The sequence below is a fragment of the Daphnia magna genome, linkage group LG5 (assembly GCF_020631705.1).
Source record: "Daphnia magna isolate NIES linkage group LG5, ASM2063170v1.1, whole genome shotgun sequence".
Lineage (NCBI taxonomy): Eukaryota > Metazoa > Arthropoda > Branchiopoda > Diplostraca > Daphniidae > Daphnia > Daphnia magna.
In genome coordinates, this window is record NC_059186.1 from 3,024,912 (window position 1) to 3,047,434 (window position 22,523).

The following is a 22,523-nucleotide window of genomic DNA, read 5'->3' on the forward strand; positions in this document are numbered from 1 at the left end:
ATCAAATTTTTTACTTAACTTGCCGTTCAAGGCGATTAGTTCTATTATTACCGAATGTTGGTAAATGTCGGCGGCCGAGATGCGTCCACTTTGTTTCTATATTGAACCAATGGTCTCGGAAATATGTAGCAGTACTTCCTGTTCCTCCATCTGTTTGGTAAACGCTTTACATTATCTTAAGTTCATTAATCTTTATTATTTAGTTACTTTGGCTCAATAGAAACGCTTTAGCTGAATCGTATCGTCGTCATTATCCCGATCCCATCACCGCAACCTCGTCGATGCGAAGAAAACCCTTTGCCTCCTGCCCCATGTTGTCTCTTCCTACTTGGAATGCCGCAGAAATTTTTTATAAACAGATATAAAGTAATAGTAGACTACGAGCAAGGGTGATTGTCAAATTTAGTGTATTTATTATTTTTGCCGTAAATATTTGACAACATAAATTCAATAACAGTAATTATATCTATACCTAGTGGTAAATTCTACTCCGTTTTCTGTGGGGTAATAGCATATTCGATCACTAGAGCCCCACAGAATTATGGGGGGTAATAGCAAATTTGGCCTAAAGAGCCCCCCATAATTCTGGGGGGTAATAGGCGTGGCCGATGTTGTTGTTGTTCGTAAGTAAAATTCAATGCTTTGCCCATTACCTAAGAAATACAGAAACAAATTAATTAATATGCCATTAACTAGCCATTAATTGAGTTACTAAAAGTAAGTTCCTGTTCCTACTAATCTACTTCAGTTGGCTCCCCCAGATCCTCAGCCGCTGTGGAAATAAATTACACATTGTGTGCTGGGCCTCAGACAGTGCCCGGCTTGGTCTAGCTCTCTGAAAAGTACTTGCTTCCCATTTTACTTGTTATTATTTGCATTTTGTTGGCGTTATGTCCTATGAATGTTATCAAGAAAAAAAAAAGAATAAAAAATTAAGGAACAAATACTTACCAAACAACAACTCTAATTGCTTAGTACTTACTCAAACACCCTGGCTGAGCGATTTGAATCATGACGTCAGAAGCACGGCAATGGCAGAATTTAAAAACATTTTAAAAGGTGGAAAGAAGCAGTGGAATTTGGAAAAGTTTGACAGGGCCTACGACCCTCTGGCTATGAATGGGCGGAGCGATCCCAATTCATTTTTGGCTACAGAGAGATAGCAAGCTGATGGGCCGTGATTATAGTAGGCCATGGGTTGGAGAAATTCAAGAAACTAAAAAAATATGTAAGTAAAACACTGAAAATTAAAATATTGCATCTATTGTCGCAAGCCGAGTCACTATTGAGAAAGCCTCTTCCCACCCGGAAAAACACGAAGACAAGGAAAATCACCAATATTGAAAAAGCATATTTGCGGATGAATCTGTCATACCAGCATCAGCGTCGGAACATCAAACGACTGTAAGTTGCTTTTTTTCTATCCCTCCTCCTGAACCAATTTGCGAAAACGCAGCCGTTACCACGTCGGCAAGTGATGAAACAAAGGAACTAAAAATCACGGTGACTTCCGACCACCTTGGCAACCGCGAAGACCAACGCGGGCTGAAACATCTGGACCAGTTGCAGATCTTACACTCCATCGTACACGATGACCACTTGACGCCAGGTGATGATCAACGCGCTTCAAACGTCGTACACCAAGCCGAAAAATTCAGAGACTGATCGTCCACGGCCGACGGCCAAAATCAAGAAACGAAGCAGTCTACGTTGCATGAACGAGCCGTCGCTTTTTGTGCAATAATTTTTTCACCAAAAACTAGTTCCCCTTTGAATCTCCGTGAATGTTTATAATATAGTGTATGTTTAAAGTTACCTGTGCAATATTCACCCCATCTGGTTATATGTTGCCGAACCCTAGTCGAACTTGGTTCGCAATAGTCCCAGCTCGTGTGCGTCCAGCATCAGGTGTAAGAGTAGGCCTATCCTTGTGTGTTTCACTCGCTCATGCAGAATTCTAGTTGGGTTTTCGTTAACACGGATTTTCCATTCCCTATTACTCGTGCTGGATTGCATATTTCTATATTGTTCCTCATTGAGAAAAAAAACATCTTGTTAGGTTAATGTAACTAATTGTCGAAGGAATCATCCCATTCAAACCTCCCACGGCTCAAACAAGTTAGTAGCGCATGTGAAGTAGTCCAATCTGAAGTTTTTCAAACATTATGATCGACAAACTTTTCCATTATCTGCAATTGGCCAGCCAGCGTCGACAAAATAGGAACAAAGAGCTAGTGAGGCGAATGCTATAAGAAGAACAGCTACCCTCATTTCTCTCTTGTCAAAAATAAATAGCCTAATGAGAAAATCAATTTAAGATATTAGGCTACATTTTTCCGACATATTTCATTCGGAGAACGAAAGTCAATATACAAGAAAGTGCGATACCCCTTATTTGGTGATATATACTAACACAGTACAACACTATTTTTTATTGTGGGAGGGGAGAGTGGTACGGCTATACTTGTCATCAGATTATATGTTTGCTCTAATAGACTCTTACAATAAAAAACTTTACAGTATAATTTTACAATATAAATATTAGAAACAATCACAATAATTTACAAACACAAGAACTAGCCTTCTGAGAATTGTGGTTCAACGATGAAAGATGAACTGAAATGAAAGACCAACGTTAAAATACTTACAATAAAATAGGACCTATTCCTATAAGAGTAGGCCTATAAGAAGCAGGCTGCCAAGCTATTGCACGACTGGATGAGCGCTGGCTTTCGCGATATTTAAGTCGGATTGAGAGAATGGATTCAATAAATTGTCAATAAATATATGGTCAGCGGTCCAAATAACCTTTTTAATTCAGATCCTTTGGCATCGTCGCAACTCAAACAAAACCAGAAAATTTGCTGATGTTGCTGGGAAATTTTTCTTTTCTCCGTCAGGTCATCTATATAGGTAAAAAAAAATACTTTATAAAGTATTCAATAGCTATACGCTATTAGTCTACTCCAATTAGATAGGCATGTGCATTTTTATTGGCTTAAGCTATTAGTAAAAAGCATTTAGAAGCTTTTTAAAAAGCAGAAGAATTTGTTCCTTCTCGGATAAATGACGACTTTATTAATTGAAGGCAATTGAAATAAAAATAAAATATAAGGTGTTTAACCCACAATTGTTGAAATATATTTTCTCGTTCTAGGCCAAGATTAATGCGAAATAACAAATGAAAAAGAGAGAAAGAAAAGAGACGAATCGGTCTTACCGCACGTTGCCGTGAAAGAAGAAAATAAGAAGGCGCATCATCAAAATAGGGTGAATAAAATAAACGGTAGGGCACGATAAAATGATGAAGCTACGAAGAAAATACGATTTTAAAATGGAACAAATTGTTATAGACCTATGAGGGAAGTCAAAACTGTGTTTGCGAAGAAGGGAGAAACACAGGATTTTAGGTGATAACTCTAAGAAGGCAACTGGCAGACTGCTATTTTACATTGTCATTGAGTTTCGCTTGAAACTTGTTTTCGGGGTTTAGATGACTCTTGCATAAATCAAGTCAATATTCAAATAACGGCGGATGGTGTAAAATGAGTTAAGGGGATTCATCAGTTGGCCAGTCTTGCGAACTTTATATTAGGCTATAGCATTGCATGGTAAGCGAAATAAGAATATACATTCATTCTAGTGAAATGATTCTCCTGAACGTTGCAACTCATGTTTCAAGAATGCATAAATCTCAAATGCAATAAATAATGAAGTCGGTAGTTTGATGCGTCGATTCGGAGACTCCGTTACACTGTTGACATCAGCACAAATTCGTTCGTTCGCAACGCAGAACCCTTAGGTTTTATGATCGCACTGTTCATTTTAGGGTTGCGTTTTCGTCGGTTAGGGGTAACGAACATCGAGCGGGGTTTGTGATAGACCTATTCAGAAAGATAATCTATGGTTAACAGTTTTCGTTCGTAAAAAACTATTGAAAATGGTTAACAGGGTAAATTAGGTTTGTTGAGCAATTTTTAATCAAATTTGCATGACTTTAAAAGTCATCGATTCAAACACTTCAAAATGCTTTTTTCGAATGCGTGAGTGCAATACATTTGGCCAGATTCTAACTTGTAGCTATCGTGTCGAATGTGCTTCGTTGTAGACAAGCGAACGCACCGTTAGCTTGTGTGACAAGTTTCGATTGGCCTTGAATTGATCTGTTCACGAAAAACATCGAATTCGTCATGCCAAATCTACGCGTCGGCTTTTGTTTTTGTTTCTGATGTTTTCTTTTTGAGTTTTTAGCCAGAGGGCGATTTTGCTAGCTTCGCTCGTATGCAAATTCGTTCGTAACGTATTTGGCGCCTTCCTTCTTTTCGACAGCCAAGTTCTCGCCAATTATTTAAACCCCTACAAAAGACATTTTTACAAAATTAAAGAAAAGTTACAAAAGCACAGGCAGTAGAAAAATTGAATATCTTTTTGTGGGTTATTTGTTTAAAAATGTCGCTACCACAGAAAATCGGGGAGGGGGGTTAAGGGATAATGGAACTTCCCACCCTAAAAGCGGCTCACATTTACTCGAGCCTCGTCTAAAAGCTGTCTTTCTATAGCCCAGCTCGCATAAACGAGGGACACGAAAAGCAAATCAAAATGTTAAGACATTTTTGTTAACCTGTCTAGGCCATGCGTATACAACCTGACACAAACAGTCCCCTCCCCCACTGTGGGGTCTTTTGAAGTTGTTGATCCATCATTCGACTGCCTTGTTGGGGCAGGGCGGATAACTCTGCTTCTCTAACGTTTTCCTGGCGGTACGAAGTGCATTCATTCGTCATCTACTATAGGCCTACTGGTCTACATCACAACATCCTTTAAAATAGTCAGAGAAGGGCAACTCACTTCCTAAACCGAATCCCCAAATGCTTTTAAAGAAGCATATTCAGGAATCGAGGGTTGTTCTTCCCTTGCTTTTATTTTAGACCTACATTTCGATAGTTTCATTTATGATTATAGCTTGTGAGATGTTCTTTTTAACAGTTTAAACTGAAAACTCTGCTATGGTTACGTAGAAGTATCGCATGCTCATATACTTATCAGCCTGTCAGTGTTTGCTTCAACTCGCAAAAGGTGACCCCCTCAGATAGTTTCAGTACTTTCACTCTCTCGAGATCGTGTTGCCATTATCTCAATGTCCTTTGTCAGAAACTTCTTGATTTATCACAAAATGTTCCCGGTTTTTCCACTTCAGCTGTCGGTTGTAATAGAGGTTTTTCCATTTGGTTCGTGTAAGTAGAGGGGAAAAGTCCGTGCGGCTAGTCGACTAGTGCGCACCATGGCGGGGGATAGCCGAAACTTGCTGCAGACTTTGCTTGATCCAACCAATAGACACCCTATTGTCTATTCAATAGACAATAGACAATAGACCAATAGACAATAGGGTGTCTATTGGTTGGATCAAGCAAAGTCTGCAGCAAGTTTCGGCTATCCCCCGCCATGGTGCGCACTAGTCGACTAGCCGCACGGACTTTTCCCTCTACTTACACGAACCAAATGGAAAAACCTCTATAAGCATTCTTGCAACCTTCAAGGGTGGTCAGTAGAAAAAAAATGTCAGTAAGAACTAACAACTGTGCACGTTGTTGAATATAGCAAGTGGTAGAGAGAAGACCCGTATATGGGTGATGGCCATTCCAGGTTTTCTCAGACGGCCTTTTTTTTTTTTTTTTTTTCAGGCGATTTCTAAAATTCATTATGCACCTACTACGTTCTTGTAGTACTGCCAATTATGGTTGAGGACCCGTATGTCGTGTTTGATAAATTAATATCTCGTAGCCTACCATGATAGAAATACAAAGCGCTGACACAGCTATTTCCAAATTGCAGAAACGTCATAGATGACGCAAACTGTATATCAAAAGAATGCATGGTTGTGTTGTTCATTTTTCCGTTTCTTTCCACTTAAGTTTCCCGAGGCAGGGGAGGGTCTGTATCAGACTTACCGTAAGCGCGCTCGAATTTGTGTTAAGTGTTAAAACTCGAAATTTTGAGCGGCACTCAACTTGATTTACTTTGAATTTAGTTGCTGGAAAAAAATAGCTCCGCTCAAACTGAATTTTACGTTCTTTTCATACTGACATCTAGCGGCCAGTTCAGAACTAGAAGTGCTAGAGCGGCACGTCTAACGAACGATCAAACTACAGTTCCCTTTCGTGACTACCTCCTGTCAGGCTGAAGGAAAGCGATTGAGAGTTTTTTAATATTTTAATTTTCTCTTGAAATTTTCTTGATCTTTGAGCGCCGCTCAAACTCAAAATTTTGAGCACACGGCAAATCTGAGGAGAGTCTCGTATGTTAATTTCGTTTCCAAAACTTAATTATTCGAAGCTGTAGGTTAGTAAAGTTCGTTGTTGTGCGATAAATAAGAAAGCTGAAGACCTTATTTCTATTTTAGCTCTGCGATATTCACACGTCGTGTTGATTTTTCGTAGTAGGGAATGGATTGTGTAAGGCGAACAGGCATAATAAACAAGTCCGTGATAATCCCACAGGACTGGCTATACTAAAGCCGATTCTGATGAATGGACTGCGGTGTAATGATTCCTCAAAGTGGAACTGTTTTGTTTTCAGAAACCATCAAATGACTTTCACTCCAGTTACAGAGCTCGCCTGTTGAAGATCTTGACTGTGTAGGCTAATTTGATAGTAATCTACAACATTGATCCATATGTTTAATTTTTGGATCAGCTTTTTTATTTCAATAGTCTTGCCATGCTTTAACGCGCTTTAACGTGCTATCCGAAAGCAGCACGTTGGTCTCTGATCCAAAAAAATCGTTGGAAAAAAATTAATCAATATCTGTTGTTCTGGTAGTGACGCCGACTCAGATTAATTCCACGAGGACGAATCTATTGGCGATGAATCGCTTGAAAATGAGGGTCTTGAAGAAGGAATTGTCGATTTGAATCCTTAGTTGAAGAAAGCGTTCGTTGATGCGCAATTCTTTCAGTTGGCAATTGAAAAAGCCAAATTACCCAACATCGTTGAAACTTTAAACCAGCATCGTTCAGGTATCAATGCGATGGAATTTGAAATCCGTGCTGAACCGTTATTTGCAGTAAATAAATTTCATATATCTAAGCAGAGTCCTAGACCCCTGGTTCCTCTACTATGGCTGTTTTCCCTCTCACAAAAGGAATCCCCTCTTGCGGGGATTAGGCCTACTATACAAAAAAACGGGGTTTTGGGTCAGGGCGGTCGGGGCGAAAGAGTGATTTTCCGCACGGTGGGAGCACCTCTTGCGGGTGTGTCGTTTCACTCCACGCAGAAACTCATTTGTCGACAGACGGCAGTCCCACCGGGCGGAAAATCACTCATACGCCCCGACCATGCCCCGACCCAAAACCCTTGTTTTTTTGTATAGTATTCCTCGCAAGAGGGTATTCCTTTTCTGAGAGGGAAAATAGCCATACTGGAGGAGCCAGGGGTCTATGACTCTGATCTAAGGAAGAAGAAAGGACGCTATTCTGGATAGACTTTTTCGAAATCTTCCGATGAAATACAGGGGGATTTTCCGAAAAGAAACTATAAGCAACACGTCCTTTAACAAAAGAACTTTCCCTATATGACCTGGAGCCTATGCAGTAGCAGTCCTGCACAGTCTACGTACAAATAATAATATGGTAGTCGTGTAACTCTCCCTTTTTAAAATTATTTCTGTTAGGCTCCATGCAGTGCCGCTAGCCTGGCGTATTATATTTTTCCCGTTATTTTTAAGAGAATCATTCGTCTTTTGATAGAATGTCACTACGAGCCCTTGGTCAAAGAAAGCTGGGTGAACAGGGGTTTTTTTCTTCCCGGAAAGTACAGACGGTTGGGCGCAAGGAAAGAGTCCTTGAATCAGCACGAAAATGCTTTGTGAACCAACGCCGTCACACTGAAGTAATCGAATTGAAAGAATAGAAACACGAGGAAAAGTTAACTTCACACGTCTTCAACTCACTTTCATTTTTTCTTCTTCATTGATGATGACTTAGGTCTTCGAAATTATTAGAATCACACCTTGTGGACGACGTATAAAAGTGGAGGCTACCAAATTTCAAAGCACAGTTGGAAGTTGTTCTCTGTGTTGGCTGGTAAACTGATTCAGCATGCCCAAGGTACACATTTGATTCAACTTGAAATCTAATCATATTTTATGATTGTTTAATTCTGGATTAGGTTATCGTAAATATCATGAAATGTTTTCTATTATTCGGATTGGTGCTAATCCATGGCACTGAAGCAACTAAAGGAAAAGGAAGAGGTTAGTTGGTTCAAAAGTTATGGATGTTATCGACGAGGTCACACAAACATAAAATCTATTTGCAATTTAAACAGGCGGAAGTTACGGTGGAGGTATGAGCTACGGCGGCGGAGGACAAGGAGGTGGAGGTTACGGCGGCGGTGGGCATGGAGGCGGTATGTCATCGTAGCTATCTGGCCTTTTTAGTTTTGTTTTAATTCTTATGATTGCTAAATTAACATCTCGCAGGCGGTGGAGGATATGGTGCTGCACCTCCCCCACAAATAATTTATATCCCTGCACCTCAGCCTATCATTGTACCGGCTCCTCAACCAATGGCTCATCACCAACCAGCACCTAGGCCTGCACCTTCTTACGGTGGGCCAAGTGGAGGTCATGGAGGGGGTGGTTATGGCGGAGGTCAGATGGGAGGTGGTTCCTACGGAGGATCAGCAGGAGGTGGACATAGAGGTCCCCAATCTAGCGGTTACGGAGGCTCTTCAGCAGCTGCACCTGTCCACGTACATGTTCACGCTCCTGCTCCGGTCGTTGCACCAGTTCATCACGCGGCTCCGATGCCTTCTTATGGTGGGGGTAGTCACGGAGGACAAGCTGGTGGCTACGGAGGAGCTGTAGGAGGTGGACATGGGAGTAGTCAGTCCTCTGGCTATGGAGGATCGATTGGTGGTGGACACGGAGGCCATGGAGGACCGGCAGGAGGTGGACATGGAGGCCCATCAGGAGGAGGTTATGCTCCTGGTCCAGTCGCTCCACCACCTTATCAGGCCCCAATGCCTTCTTACGGAGGTTCAGTAGGAGGAGGTCACGGCGGACAAGCGAGTGGCTATGGAGGTGCAACAGGAGCAGGGCACGGTGGACAAGCTGAAGGATACGGAGGCTCTGCAGGAGGAGGTCATGGAGCTGGTGGTTACGGTGGATCAGTCGGAGGTGGTTATCCTTCTGCCCCAGTAGCCCCACCTCATCAGCCGGCTCCAGTCGCCTCTTACGGCCCTCCACCCCAATCCGCTGGAGGATACTAGATCATTTTCATCCATCCTATTGCTCCAATTTCAAAATCCATTTCGAACGTTTTCCTACCAAAGCGGCCGTTCAAATCTTTTGTAAACGCCGTATAAATATTTTGCGTTGTTTGTAATAAACCGTTACTTCAGTATTCTTACCAACTGTTTTATCGATGTATTTTTCGGTACGTAATTTTTATCTGGGCGACCTTTTAAATCCATCTTTCCGTTTGTCAAACGACTTATCTGATGTCACTAGGATAAATTTAGAAAAATTATCTGAATGAACCGAATACGGTTTCCGCAAAGGTACGCTTAGTTGACGATTTTCGTTGGTTTTGTGTGTGAAAATAAGCAAGTGAAAACGATTCCCGTCGAATATAATGTTGAACTGAAATATTTATTGTAAGGCTTTTAATACAATCGGCTACACCAAAAAATGGAAACATCACTTTTTAATTAAATAAATTTCTCATTAGGTATGCTTTCTAAAGAATGAACAAATCTAGGAACATGTAAAGAATAGAAACAAAAATCAAGAATGTTGTCGGGGAAATGATTTGGTGGAATTAGTCATTTCTGGGACAGACCCGATATGCTTGATAATGACAGTCATATTTCTTTATTCAAAATATTTTGCATACAAAGAATTTTTGGAATTCTAAATAATAATTTTTATATAATTTCTTCGAAATGAGCTGCACATTGTAAAAAAGTGCTTTTTTCGGTGATTTACCCCCCCCCCTAAAATCGGTAATTTTACCTAAAAATGGTGGTTTTCAGTTTTTACAAAAAATTGTGATTTTCCAGCTGAAAAACAAATATTGGTTTTAACCATGGTTTTTCCCCGATAAACGTCAGGGGTTTGAAAAAAGGGGTTGTTGTGATTGTTATCGCTGTTGTTTGTGCGATTGTAAATAGTTTTTGATTTAAGTTCAAAACGTGTATATTCATCAGAAGTTTGGATCCAGTTGCAAGGGCTCGTTATTTGGAAAAAATAAGTTCCATCAACACCCCTTGCCTATTTTCAATTCCAGAACTTATGTAGTCAAGAGGAAAAGAATGCTACCCATTTGTTCCTGACATTACCTAACCGGATTTTTTTTTTATCTAATGGAATCTTGTGACAATATTACTGGGCAAACTATTGCAGCATCGAAAGAGTTAACAAAAGGTGCACAGAACTCTGTGAGAAATGGTTGGGTGGGTGGCTTTTGTGTACTAAAATTTGTCCACTTCAATCGTCCTGCTGAAAGCAAAAGACCCACATAGCACCCGACGTCGTATGGACGTCCCTGCTAGGGCCCAATGTCCCGAACCGGAATGGGATGTTGTAGCGACGTCGTAAAGAGGTCGCGGTAGGCCATTCTGTTTTAGTTTTTTTTCTAAGTCCCCCAAAAGCTATTTTGGCCCCTATCATGTACGCCACTAGATGGCATGCACTATATTAAACTGCTTTTAATAAATCTTGATCGATGTGTTTTCTTAAGTTGTTTTATTGAAAATAAATTTTTTAAACAAATTTATAACAGTTTATTTCAGTTTACTGCATTATTAAAATAAAAAACAAAATTAATTTGTAGAAACAGCAATGCCTCAATAAATGTTATCTGGCAATGCTTTTTCGTCTTTGTTCTGTTCTTCAACGACGCCAATCTGTCTTTGCTTCGCCGCCATTCTTTTTCAATTGTGTCAGCAGTTATTCAAAGAAATTCATGAGGTAAGAAGATTTATAAAGGAAATGTATATGCTATTGAATAATTGAAATGTGTTTTGGTAGCTGATGCAGCGAAATTTTTGTAAGTGAAAACTGAAATTAACTTACTCTTTCATCTTGGATCTCATCCCGATCACTTATCAGGTATGCCATATTCACAAGTTATAAAAAATTCTTGCTAATTATTTCTGAATTTTCTACAGGTTAGCCATTCTTGCTAATTGTTTTCTCTTTTGTGGACTTACCTTCAACATCTTGGTTTGGTCTCATCCCATCACAGTTGATAGGTCACAGTTCATCGGTCACAGTCATCAGTCAATCCGATCACTTATCAGGTATGCCCTATTCACAAGTTATAAAAAATTCTTGCTAATTATTTCTGAATTTTCTACAGGTTAGCCATTCTTGCTAATTGTTTTCTCTTTTGTGGACTTACCTTCATCATCTTGGTTTGGTCTCATTCCATCACAGTTGATAGGTCACAGTTCATCGGTCACAGTCATCAGTCAATCCGATCACTTATCAGGTATGCCCTATTCACAAGTTATAAAAAATTCTTGCTCATTATTTCTGAATTTTCTACAGGTTAGCCATTCTTGCTAATTGTTTTTTCTTTTGTGGACTTACCTTCATCATCTTGGTTTGGTCTCATCCCATCACAGTTGATAGGTCACAGTTCATCGGTCACAGTCATCAGTCAATCCGATCACTTATCAGGTATGCCGACGTACAGGAGGTCGACGAAGAAATGGACAATGATGAAAATTACGGATTAGTTCAGGAAAATAGTAATGTTGACAAAGAGCAAGCAAATGGTATTAACAGGAACAATCGTTCATTTACAATGTAAAAATTTGTTTGTTATTTTGTTAGCCAAGCAGAATATGATTAATGCCTATGGGAATCTTGAATTTGAATTCAAATTATCTAAAAATTATGGACTGCTGGAACCACTAAAAAAAGGTAAAATATTTACAAAACATATTCAACAAACTATATTACACTATATACATCAATATTTGAAACAATTATTATTAGAAAGCAGAGAAGCTTACAACACTCGAGGAATTGTAAAACTTAATCATGGAGTAAAGGATAACAAGATGTTATGTAAGAAAATTTTTGATAAAATCGACGAACTTGAGAAAAAGCTGAAAACATCCCAAACCACAACAAACGAAAGCGATGAGGAGGACGATGACTTCCCAATTTCAAACATGGATGATTTCGATTCAGTTAACTTGAAACTTCCAAACGAAACAACTCGTAAACAACTGGTAGGATCTAAAATTATTGTATTCTTATTACCAGAAACTTATTTTAACTATTTCAAATTCAACTTTTATCATTCCAGAGGATTCGCCTTGACTCTATTGGAGGAAAAAACGTCGGCGATATCGTCCGAAAAATTTGTGTTTTCTGCTTGAATAAAAAGTTTGCTCGAAACTTCAGTTGGGAAGGAAACAGAGGAAATATGTGTCTTAAAGACACAATGCTTGGCAAAGTCATGCTAGGTATCATTTAAAATAGTTTTATAGTACAAGCAGTCACGATAGACACAACTTCTAATTCTAATCTTAATTAAATTAATAGGTGTAATCCTTAAATATGAAAAACCTAAAATAAAAAGTCATGAGGCGATATTGGCTATTCAAAATTGGCTGAGACATGCAAAGGATGGTATGAAAGCAGAGTTGGCGGCGGCAGCGGCAGCAAAAAAAAAGGAGGAGAATAAAAACAATGAAAAAGAGGATGATTCCGAAGAAGACAGAGGGCCACTACCATCTTCGTCCTCTGATGATGAAGATTAAAATTATTTCGTTATTCGATTAATATGTACCATGATTGTTGAAAATAAAATTCATGGAGTAACAAAAACCAATTGTAACATTTCTTTTTTTTTTTTTTTTTTTTTTGTTAATTATGAAAACCAATTAAAGCCCAATTTTAGTGGGGAAAAGGTTCAATTCTTGTCCTTATTCGAAATCCGAAAGACGTCTAAAGGATGTCAAATTGGGACTTCCATGGGATGTATCCTGGGTAGGACATTTGACCTGAATGGGACGTGACCTGGCCTGAAATTTAACGTCCTATGGATGTCCCAATAGCCCATGAGAAACCTCCATAGGATGTCCCTCGGACGTCTCTGTGCTATGTGGGGAAAGTGTTTGAAATTTGTTATAAGAATCCCGTCCTTAAGTTATAGTAGTCCATGTTTTAACACACCAGAAAAAGGGGTTGACCCACCAGAAAACGGGTTGACTCACCAGATTATTCGTTCAGGTACCTGAACTCTACCAAGCAAAGTACGACAAAAAGTCCTGGTAGAGTTCAGGCCCCTCTAACCACAAGCTAGGCGTTACCGTCATTGGTGCAACATTGTCCCTCCCCTATCTACCAGCACTGCCGCTGCCGCTGCTGCTGCCACGACCTGCCCGGTCGTGGCAGGTCGGGGCCTTAATCTGTTTTGTTTACTTATGTTAATTGTTTTTTTGTTGTTTTTTTAATTCGTGCAATACAATGCCTTTTACCTTTATAATTTTGTTTTCACTTTTTAGATGGCTTAACGGTATGCTTTCATTTAAATTAATGTTAATTGTCAATTGACACTGATGGAGTGTAACCGGTTCTACAACCTGATTCAATTATTTTGTAGCCTGTTTCAACCCGTTTCTTGTATTACATTGTATTTTACTATTTTTATTGATTTCCCTTCACTTGTTCACACTTTTTCGAGTATGGGCAAGGTCTTATCGTTTACATTGGATATTTTGAACTGAAAGGAACCGCTTGATAAATACCTCCCCGAGTTATAACCTATCGGTCATTTTTTAGGTAGGTAGGTCAGTGCAGTTTAACGTGTATCGGGTATTCCCCTTGTCCCAGTACAAGAAAATTCAAATAGCTCCTAGCAATAAAAACATTAGTTCGAAATAAATAAATTTTACAGTCGAGCAGCCAGTCGACAACCGAGGCAGTCAGTGAGGCAGTCGAGTCGAGTCGGCAGTCGGAGTCAGTCTTCTCCCGATTCCTCCCTCAGTCTGTTTCCTTTTCCCTTTTTTACCGCTGTGTTTTTGTTATGTCATTGGTGTCAAATTTAAATAAACATCATCTTTGCCTAATTGTTTCATCTGGTGGCAGAGGCAACGTGAACCCGGCGACCGAAGCCTTGGCCATTACGGACGCGTTACCAAAAACCTACTACAGCAGCTCTTCGCCGAAGAAGGCATAAATTGAGGAAAAATATTCTGTCACCGACATCAAAGAAAAACCATTAAAGAAGAAAATAAAGGCATTGTGGTTGGAGCATGGCCTACTATAATCACGGCTCATCAGCTGGATATCTCCCTGTAGCCTAAAATGAATTGGGATCGCTCCACCCATTCATAGCCAGAGGGTCGTAGTCCCTCTCAAATTTTTCCAAATTCCACTGCTTCTTTCCACCTTTTAAAATGTTTTTAAATTCTGCCATTGCCGTGCTTATGATGTCATGATTCGAATCGCTCTGCCAGGGTGTTTGAGTAAGTACTAAGCACTTAGAGTTGTTGTTTGGTAAGTATTTGTTCCTTAATTTTTTATTCTTAATTTTTCTTGATAACATTCATAGGACACAACGCCAACACAATGCAAATAAAAACAAGTAAAATGGGAAGCAAGTACTTTTCAGAGAGCTAGACCAAACCGGGCACTGTCTGAGGCCCAGCACACAATGAGTAATTTATGTCAACAGCGGCTGAGGATCTGGGGGAGCCAACTGAAGTAGATTAGTAGGAACAAGAACTTACTTTTAGTAACTCAATTAATATTTAGTTAATGGAATATTAATTAATTTGTTTCTGTATTTCTTAGGTAATGGGCAAAACATTGAATTTTACTTACGAACAACAACAACATCACTAGCTACTTTTGAAGTTTAAGGGCTTTTCTCTTCTTTCGCTTGTTCTGAACAATTAGTATTTTATCACTTCGTACACGACTTCTTTTTTCTTCGGCAGGTAAAACAACAAGTAAAAACTTTTTACACAGAAATGTGCACAATGTTTGACTGTGTTTTTCATTAGCAAAACATTTGAATTCTTCGCATTGAGACAAACGCACCACAACAAAGTCAACAAAGTCATCGACTATTTTGCTGCAGTTCCGTAGTTTTTGGAATACTCTTCTAAAAAAAATGTACGCTGTCCACATGCGAGACGTCCCTGATTCACAAGGATATTTCAAACCACCTCTATCTGGTAAGTTTAGAAATTTGAACATGTATTTATGTTAAGAAATACGTATTAAATAGCTAGCAGAATAGTTACCTAGATGTTTTACTAAGCGTAGGTATCTTGCGTTGCATGTACGGGTAATGATTTTGGTGTAACAATCAATGCAAAAGCAGAGCAGTTGTCCGTACTTAAATATTGCATAGCCATTTATATAAAACATGAAAGTGCGTCTGGAATGAAGGGAACGTGGTCTAGTAAGTGAAATGTTTCATTAGATATTTAGAAAAATCATCCAAAATTATATTACCATATTACCTGGGGGATATTCAAGAGTTTTCAATAGATTTATGTTATTTATTTCTGTTTGTCTCAATACATCTTTGGCCCTTAATTTTGTGCATTTACTTTTCCGGTCTTTTACAATTAAGGAATCTCCTTTCTTTAGTACAGCCTCTGTGACTAGAGGAGTGTTACAATGCATAGGTGTCATAGCCAATTGAGTACGACTAATTCTATCTATGGCACTTAGACAATGGCCAACAACAGGATGGTCATTGTTACCTCAGTGGTTGCGCACAGCTCCATGAAAACGCTCTATATTATCCGTGGAAAACCTTCTTGTCAGTACGAATTGTAATCCATTGTTGAGAAGATGCTTTATAAAGTTTGCTGTGGAATGCGAAGTTAGAATAATCGCTCTAGAGTTTCTTTCGTGAAACATTCCATAGAATCTTCTGTTGATTCCATTGAATAAGCATTTGGGGTATTGTAACGTCAAGCTCATACAATCTGTCATCGTTTGGGTCAGAGAATGGTTTTTTAATATCTAGCCTTTGTTGGTAATGTTGGGTCACGTTACATATGTCATAGTAATTGTACCACTTCCAGAAGAATTCTAGGAATTCTGTTAGTGGTTGAACATGTTGAAATCCTGATTGGTACATATCTTGCATGCATCGTAATGGGGCTACCACTTCTGGTTTGAAAACCTCTCTGGCATATGCCACTTTCATTCGCTTAAAATTGGTTGGATCTACATGTCTTCGGGATAGAAATCTACATAATGGTAATCCATCGTTTATTGTTTTAGCGAAGAGTAATTTTCATCAAAGAAAAATCAACTCTTTTCCCATTCCACATGTTAGCAAACTGTGCTCTCTTATGAAGTTGTATAAGTAGGTACAAAGTGATAAAATACCAATTGTTCAGAACAAACCATAGAAGAGGAAAGCCCTGAAACTTAAAAAGTAGCTAGTGATGTTGTTGGTAAAATCTATTGCCCCCCAGAATGCTGGGGGGTAACAGCAATTTAGGCCGTTGGAGGCCCCCAGAGTTCTGGGGGCCTCTAGGGGCGTCAGTTGCTATTGCCCCACAGAATCCAGATGGCAGCGTGTCTCACTAATTTTCTCCGAATTATAGCGTTTTCATACGACGTTTTCTTTTGTCCATCGTTCTAGTATCTGGTTTTTAGACTCTGGCTGTGGACTCTCGTTTTTTTCCCACCAAATCTCTTCGATATTCGCGAGAAAAGGATTAATTAGGCACTGCCATGTATTTTATGGTTCAGTTTAGGTGATAAGGAACTTACACCATGGTACAGTTAGGTGAAGAACAATCATGCAGGTACCAATTCTCCTGCTCTTACACATTATCATTTAAATTTTTTATTTTAAACATTACAGGCAAAGTTTAAATGAAGTCTATGCATGTGGAAAACTGCAGTTATAGACTAGGTGATTGTCTTTTACGAGGTAGAACATGAATTGTGTTGATTGATACTTAAGCAATTAATGTTCATAATCCTGCTGGTGGACTATCCATCGAGCTAGTTCATTGGAAGATTTATGTGCTTGTCTTTAATATTGCAGGTGTAGCTGAAAATAATAATGTAAGTGTTGTACCTTGATGGTTCAGGCCATATTCATTACACGAGTGTTTGAGTTGACTTGCACCAGTGTTAGCTACCCTCACTGAGACAGTGCCTTAATTGCTGGTTGCAGAACGTCAGTACTGTTATATATCCTAAAATGTCTGTACATCTTTCATTTAGGAAGGCTAATGTGACAATTTCTTGTAGATTGCAGGCAAAGCTTGTATTGTTGCAAGTATTCCGTTGTCGATCTTCACTTAAAGTAGTCAAATTGGTAAACCATTTATTAATTATTTTCACGCAACAAACATACAATTTAACTTTTGTGTATACATCATTTACAGATCAAATCATCATCAGTATTAGTTGGGAAGTCACCAATACACATTCGATGGAATCATTCCCCACACTGGTCACACTCGATGTACTCCCACTGCTCGGAGGGTAATTATTACGCTGTTCTGTGGCAATTACAAAACACCTCTTCAGTTTTTACCGTCTCGCGAGATCGCTTGCGACGACTGATGGTAGACGGAAACGACGTTAGTTTTCCGGACGTCATACACTCGTTAAGGTGAGGACGCAACTGGTTTGGATCGTACAACATTCCTGTAGGGTCTTCCCCATTTGCTAAACTGGTAGCAAAGGCGATGGCGAAGACCCCGCAGTCGTAGCTATTGTTTTGTCTTTGGCATTGTTTGACGATATATGTCATCTTTTTCTCACCTGTTTTCAAAAGACTGGACATGCAGCTTAGGACATGTTTGTCGTGCCAGGCACTTCCCGCCAAACCGTCATACACATTTACGTGTTCCGGTTGGACGAATCCTTTGGCCACCAGCACCCAGTGGTCACGGCCATCATGAATAACCTGCATCCATTTATCCTCCGTCGACTTTGAATATTCAAGAGTTCATCCAATGGTTACGCAATTCAGTCCGCCGATCATAGGATGTTGTTGCTTCAGGATTTCTTGGGCTCTGTTTACGTATCCCGAACAGAGCTTGTTGGTTTTTGTGAGAGGCTCGATCTTGTCGAGAAACAACATTGGCCTAAATCGACTACGTTTCGGTGCACATGTAGACAACTTCGGCATCTATTAAGGTAATGTATGAATTGAGGGAAATATCGGCTAAAACTTAATCACGTTTTTAATTACCTCAACAGTTATGACTTCTAGGCTTGTTGTGGTCAACGGGGAAGAAGAAGCCGTTTGAATCATAGCTAACTCCATCACCTATTAAAGTAATATACGAATTGAATTAAGTAAAAGCAGAAAATTCATCACGTTTGTTTTTACCTCTGTAGGTTCAGCACCTATTGAATGAAAAAGGGAGGGAGCAGCCTTTTCAACGATAGTTTCTTCTATTGCTATTGTTGCCTTTGTGGAAGTCTCCTCCAGCGCCCCATTTATCGCCTCTTCCTCATTTTCATATTCTTCTTGGAAACCTTTCGGCTCCAGTTTCTTCTTCTTGTGGTAGGAACTGAAGTACCCAGCGTTTTATTTCGGACGTCCTCTTTTTTGGGAGCGGCTGGAAGGTGAAGATAAGACCATGGGTGGGATGAATCCTAAAAATAGTTAATGGTAAAAGACCCAATCGCTGGGTCTTCTGAAGAACGTCTTTGATGGTATGATGAAATCTAGTTTTACAAAAAACCGTTTTTAGTTAAAATTCAAATATAATGAAATTTTTTACTTAACTTGCCGTTCAAGGCGATTAGTTCTATTATTACCGAATGTTGGTAAATGTCGGCGGCCGAGATGCGTCCACTTTGTTTCTATATTGAACCAATGGTCTCGGAAATATGTAGCAGTACTTCCTGTTCCTCCATCTGTTTGGTAAACGCTTTACATTATCTTAAGTTCATTAATCTTTATTATTTAGTTACCTTGGCTCAATAGAAACGCTTTAGCTGAATCGTATCGTCGTCGTTATCCCGATCCCATCACCGCAACCTCGTCGATGCGAAGAAAACCCTTTGCCGCCTGCCCCATGTTGTCTCTTCCTACTTGGATTGCCGCAGAAATTTTTTATAAACAGATATAAAGTAATAGAGACTACGAGCAAGGGTGATTGTCAAATTTAGTGTATTTATTATTTTTGCTGTAAATATTTGACAACATAAATTCAATAACAGTAATTATATCTATACCTAGTGGTAAATTCTACTCCGTTTTCTGTGGGGTAATAGCATATTCGATCACTAGAGCCCCAAAGAATTATGGGGGGTAATAGCAAATTTAGCCTAAAGAGCCCCCCATAATTCTGGGGGGTAATAGGCGTGGCCGATGTTGTTGTTGTTCGTAAGTAAAATTCAATGCTTTGCCCATTACCTAAGAAATACAGAAACAAATTAATTAATATGTCATTAACTAGCCATTAATTGAGTTACTAAAAGTAAGTTCCTGTTCCTAATAATCTACTTCAGTTGGCTCCCCCAGATCCTCAGCCGCTGTGGACATAAATTACACATTGTGTGCTGGGCCTCAGACAGTGCCCGGCTTGGTCTAACTCTCTGAAAAGTACTTGCTTCCCATTTTACTTGTTTTTATTTGCATTGTGTTGGCGTTATGTCCTATGAATGTTATCAAGAAAAAAAAAAGAATAAAAAATTAAGGAACAAATACTTACCAAACAACAACTCTAAGTACTTAGTACTTACTCAAACACCCTGGCAGAGCGATTTGAATCTTGACGTCAGAAGCACGGCAATGGCAGAATTCAAAAACATTTTAAAAGGTCGAAAGAAGCAGTGGAATTTGGAAAAGTTTGAGAGGGACTACGACCCTCTGGCTATGAATGGGTGGAGCGATCCCAATTCATTTTTGGCTACAGAGAGATAGCAAGCTGATGGGCGGTGATTATAGTAGGCCATGGGTTGGAGAAATTCAAGAAACTAAAAAAATATGTAAGTGAAACACTGAAAATTAAAATATCGCATCTATTGTCGCAAGCCGAGTCACTATTGAGAAAGCTCTTCCCACCCGGAAAAACACGAAGACAAGGAAAATCACCAATATTGAAAAAGCATATTTGCGGATGAATCTGTCATACCAGCATCAGCGTCGGAACATCAAACGACTGTAAGTTGCTTTTTTTCTATCCCTCTTCCTGAACCAATTTGCGAAAACGCAGCCGTTACCACGTCGGCAAGTGATGAAACAAAGGAACAAAAAATCACGGTGACTTCCGACCACCTTGGCAACCGCGAAGACCAACGTGGGCTGAAACATCTGGACCAGTTGCAGATCTTACACTCCATCGTACACGACCACTTGACGCCAGGTGATGATCAACGCGCTTCAAACGTCGTACACCAAGCCGAAAAATTCAGAGACTGATCGTCCACTGCCGACGGCCAAAATCAAGAAACGAAGCAGTCTACGTTGCATGAACGAGCCGTCGCTTTTTGTGCAATAATTTTTTCACCAAAAACTAGTTCCCCTTAGAATCTCCGTGAATGTATATAATATAGTGTATGTTTAAAGTTACCTGTGCAATATTCACCCCATCTGGTTATATGTTGCCGAACCCTAGTCGAACTTGTTTCGCAATAGTCCCAGCTCGTGTGCGTCCAGCACCAGGTATAAGAGTATCCTTGTGTGTTACACTCGCTCATGCAGAATTCTAGTTGGGTTTTTGTTAACACGGATTTTCCATTCCCTATTACTCGTGCTGGATTACATTTTTCTTTATTGTTCCTAATTGAGAAAGAAAAACATCTTGTTAGGTTAATGTAACTACTTGTCGAAGGAATCATCCCATTCAAACCTCCCACGGCTCAAACAAGTTAGTAGCGCATGTGAAGTAGTCCAATCTGAAGTTTTTCAAACATTGTGATCGACAAACTTTTCCATTTTCTGCAATTGGTCAGCCAGCGTCGACAAAATAGGAACAAAGAGCTAGTGAGGCGAATGCTATAAGAAGAACAGCTACCCTCATTTCTCTCTTGTCAAAAATAAATAGCCTAATGAGAAAATCAATTTAAGATATTAGGCTACATTTTTCCGACATATTTCATTCGGAGAACGAAAGTCAATATACAAGAAAATGCGATACCCCTTATTTGGTGATATATACTAACACAGTAGAACACTATTTTTTATTGTGGGAGGGGAGAGTGGTACGGCTATACTTGTCATCAGATTATATGTTTGCTCTAATAGACTCTTACAATATAAAACTTTACAGTATAATTTTACAATATAAATATTAGAAACAATCACAATAATTTACAAACACAAGAACTATAGCCTTCTGAGAATTGTGGTTCAACGATGAAAGATGAACTGAAATGAAAGACCAACGTTAAAATACTTACAATAATATAGGACCTATTCCTATAAGAGTAGGCCTATAAGAAGCAGGCTGCCAAGCTATTGCACGACTGGATGAGCGCTGGCTTTCGCGATATTTAAGTCGGATTGAGAGAATGGATTCAATAAATTGTCAATAAATATATGGTCAGCGGTCCAAATAACCTTTTTAATTCAGATCCTTTGGCGTCGTCGCAACTCAAACAAAACCACAAAATTTGCTGATGTTGCTGAGAAATTTTTCTTTTCTCCGTCAGGTCATCTGTATAGGTAAAAAAAATACATTATAAAGTATTCAATAGCTATACGCTATTAGTCTACTCCAATTAGATAGGCATGTGCATTTTTATTGGCTTAAGCTATTAGTAAAAAGCATTTAGAAGCTTTTTAAAAAGCAGAAGAATTTGTTCCTTCTCGGATAAATGGCGACTTTATCAATTAAAGGCAATTGAAATAAAAATAAAATATAGGGTGTTTAACCCACAATTGTTGAAATATATTTTCTCGTTCTAGGCCAAGATTAATGCGAAATAACAAATGAAAAAGAGAGAAAGAAAAGAGACGAATTGGTCTTACCGCACGTTGCCGTGAAAGAAGAAAATAAGAAGGCGCATCATCAAAATAGGGTGAATAAAATAAACGGTAGGGCACGATAAAATGATGAAGCTACGAAGAAAATACGCTTTTAAAATGGAACAAATTGTTATAGACCTATGAGGGAAGTCAAAACTGTGTTTGCGAAGAAGGAAGAAACACGGGATTTTAGGTGATAACTCTAAGAAGGCAACTGGCAGACTGCTATTTTACATTGTCATTGAGTTTCGCTTGAAACTTGTTTTCGGGGTTTAGATGACTCTTGTATAAATCAAGTCAATATTCAAATAACGCGGTTGGTGTAAAATGAGTTAAGGGGATTCATCAGTTGGCCAGTCTTGCGAACTTTATATTAGGCTATAGCATTGCATGGTAAGCGAAATAAGAATATACATTCATTCTAGTGAAATGATTCTCCTGAACGTTGCAACTCATGTTTCAAGAATGCATAAATCTCAAATGCAATAAATAATGAAGTCGGTAGTTTGAATGTTCGATTCGGAGAATCCGTTATACACTGTTGACATCAGCACAAATTTGTTCGTTCGCAACGCAGAACCC

General features: G+C 39.2%; 2 protein-coding genes, 3 long non-coding RNA genes and 1 pseudogene across 12 annotated transcripts; 3 read left to right on the forward strand and 3 right to left on the reverse strand.

The window, feature by feature from the left end:
* Positions 1-390: 390 nt before the first annotated feature.
* LOC123472663 lies at positions 391-5,204 on the reverse strand. 5 transcript variants are annotated; one of them, XR_006647116.1, is made up of 8 exons: positions 3,221-5,204; positions 2,809-2,905; positions 2,649-2,725; positions 2,101-2,296; positions 1,817-2,020; positions 983-1,729; positions 713-895; positions 391-653 (listed from the first exon to the last, which is right to left on the reverse strand). It is a non-coding gene; the product is annotated as an uncharacterized LOC123472663 (long non-coding RNA). The 5 variants fall into 5 exon arrangements; XR_006647114.1 differs by having other exon boundaries at positions 983-1,759; XR_006647113.1 differs by having other exon boundaries at positions 983-1,216; positions 1,376-2,020; positions 3,221-4,502.
* Positions 5,205-7,818: 2,614 nt separating this feature from the next.
* Positions 7,819-9,410, forward strand: LOC116922338 (glycine-rich protein DOT1). The gene is made up of 5 exons (XM_032928731.2): positions 7,819-7,887; positions 7,983-8,105; positions 8,167-8,251; positions 8,326-8,406; positions 8,480-9,410. The coding sequence occupies exons 2-5, from the start codon at positions 8,097-8,099 to the stop codon at positions 9,268-9,270; spliced, it is 966 nt and encodes a 321-aa protein (XP_032784622.2). The 5' UTR covers positions 7,819-7,887; positions 7,983-8,096; the 3' UTR covers positions 9,271-9,410.
* Positions 9,411-11,101: 1,691 nt separating this feature from the next.
* On the forward strand, positions 11,102-12,851 carry LOC123466300. Its single transcript, XM_045174555.1, has 7 exons — positions 11,102-11,113; positions 11,173-11,304; positions 11,364-11,495; positions 11,555-11,686; positions 12,015-12,246; positions 12,324-12,483; positions 12,563-12,851. Exons 5-7 carry the CDS (start codon positions 12,073-12,075, stop codon positions 12,778-12,780), a joined length of 552 nt encoding a protein of 183 aa, XP_045030490.1. The 5' UTR covers positions 11,102-11,113; positions 11,173-11,304; positions 11,364-11,495; positions 11,555-11,686; positions 12,015-12,072; the 3' UTR covers positions 12,781-12,851.
* A 1,138-nt stretch (positions 12,852-13,989) lies between these two features.
* Positions 13,990-15,557, forward strand: LOC116922375. Of its 4 annotated transcripts, none has more exons than XR_004393971.2 (4): positions 13,990-14,490; positions 14,577-14,759; positions 14,819-14,964; positions 15,031-15,557. It is a non-coding gene; the product is annotated as an uncharacterized LOC116922375 (long non-coding RNA). The 4 variants fall into 4 exon arrangements; XR_006647118.1 differs by lacking the exon at positions 13,990-14,490 and having other exon boundaries at positions 14,499-14,759; positions 15,031-15,204; positions 15,296-15,557; XR_006647117.1 differs by lacking the exon at positions 13,990-14,490 and having other exon boundaries at positions 14,499-14,759.
* A 1,843-nt stretch (positions 15,558-17,400) lies between these two features.
* On the reverse strand, positions 17,401-18,263 carry LOC123472664 (annotated as a pseudogene).
* Positions 18,264-19,141: 878 nt separating this feature from the next.
* Positions 19,142-22,219, reverse strand: LOC116934711. The gene is made up of 7 exons (XR_006647119.1): positions 21,945-22,219; positions 21,534-21,630; positions 21,374-21,450; positions 20,824-21,019; positions 20,545-20,753; positions 19,445-19,627; positions 19,142-19,385 (listed from the first exon to the last, which is right to left on the reverse strand). It is a non-coding gene; the product is annotated as an uncharacterized LOC116934711 (long non-coding RNA).
* Between the last annotated feature and the right edge of the window lie 304 nt (positions 22,220-22,523).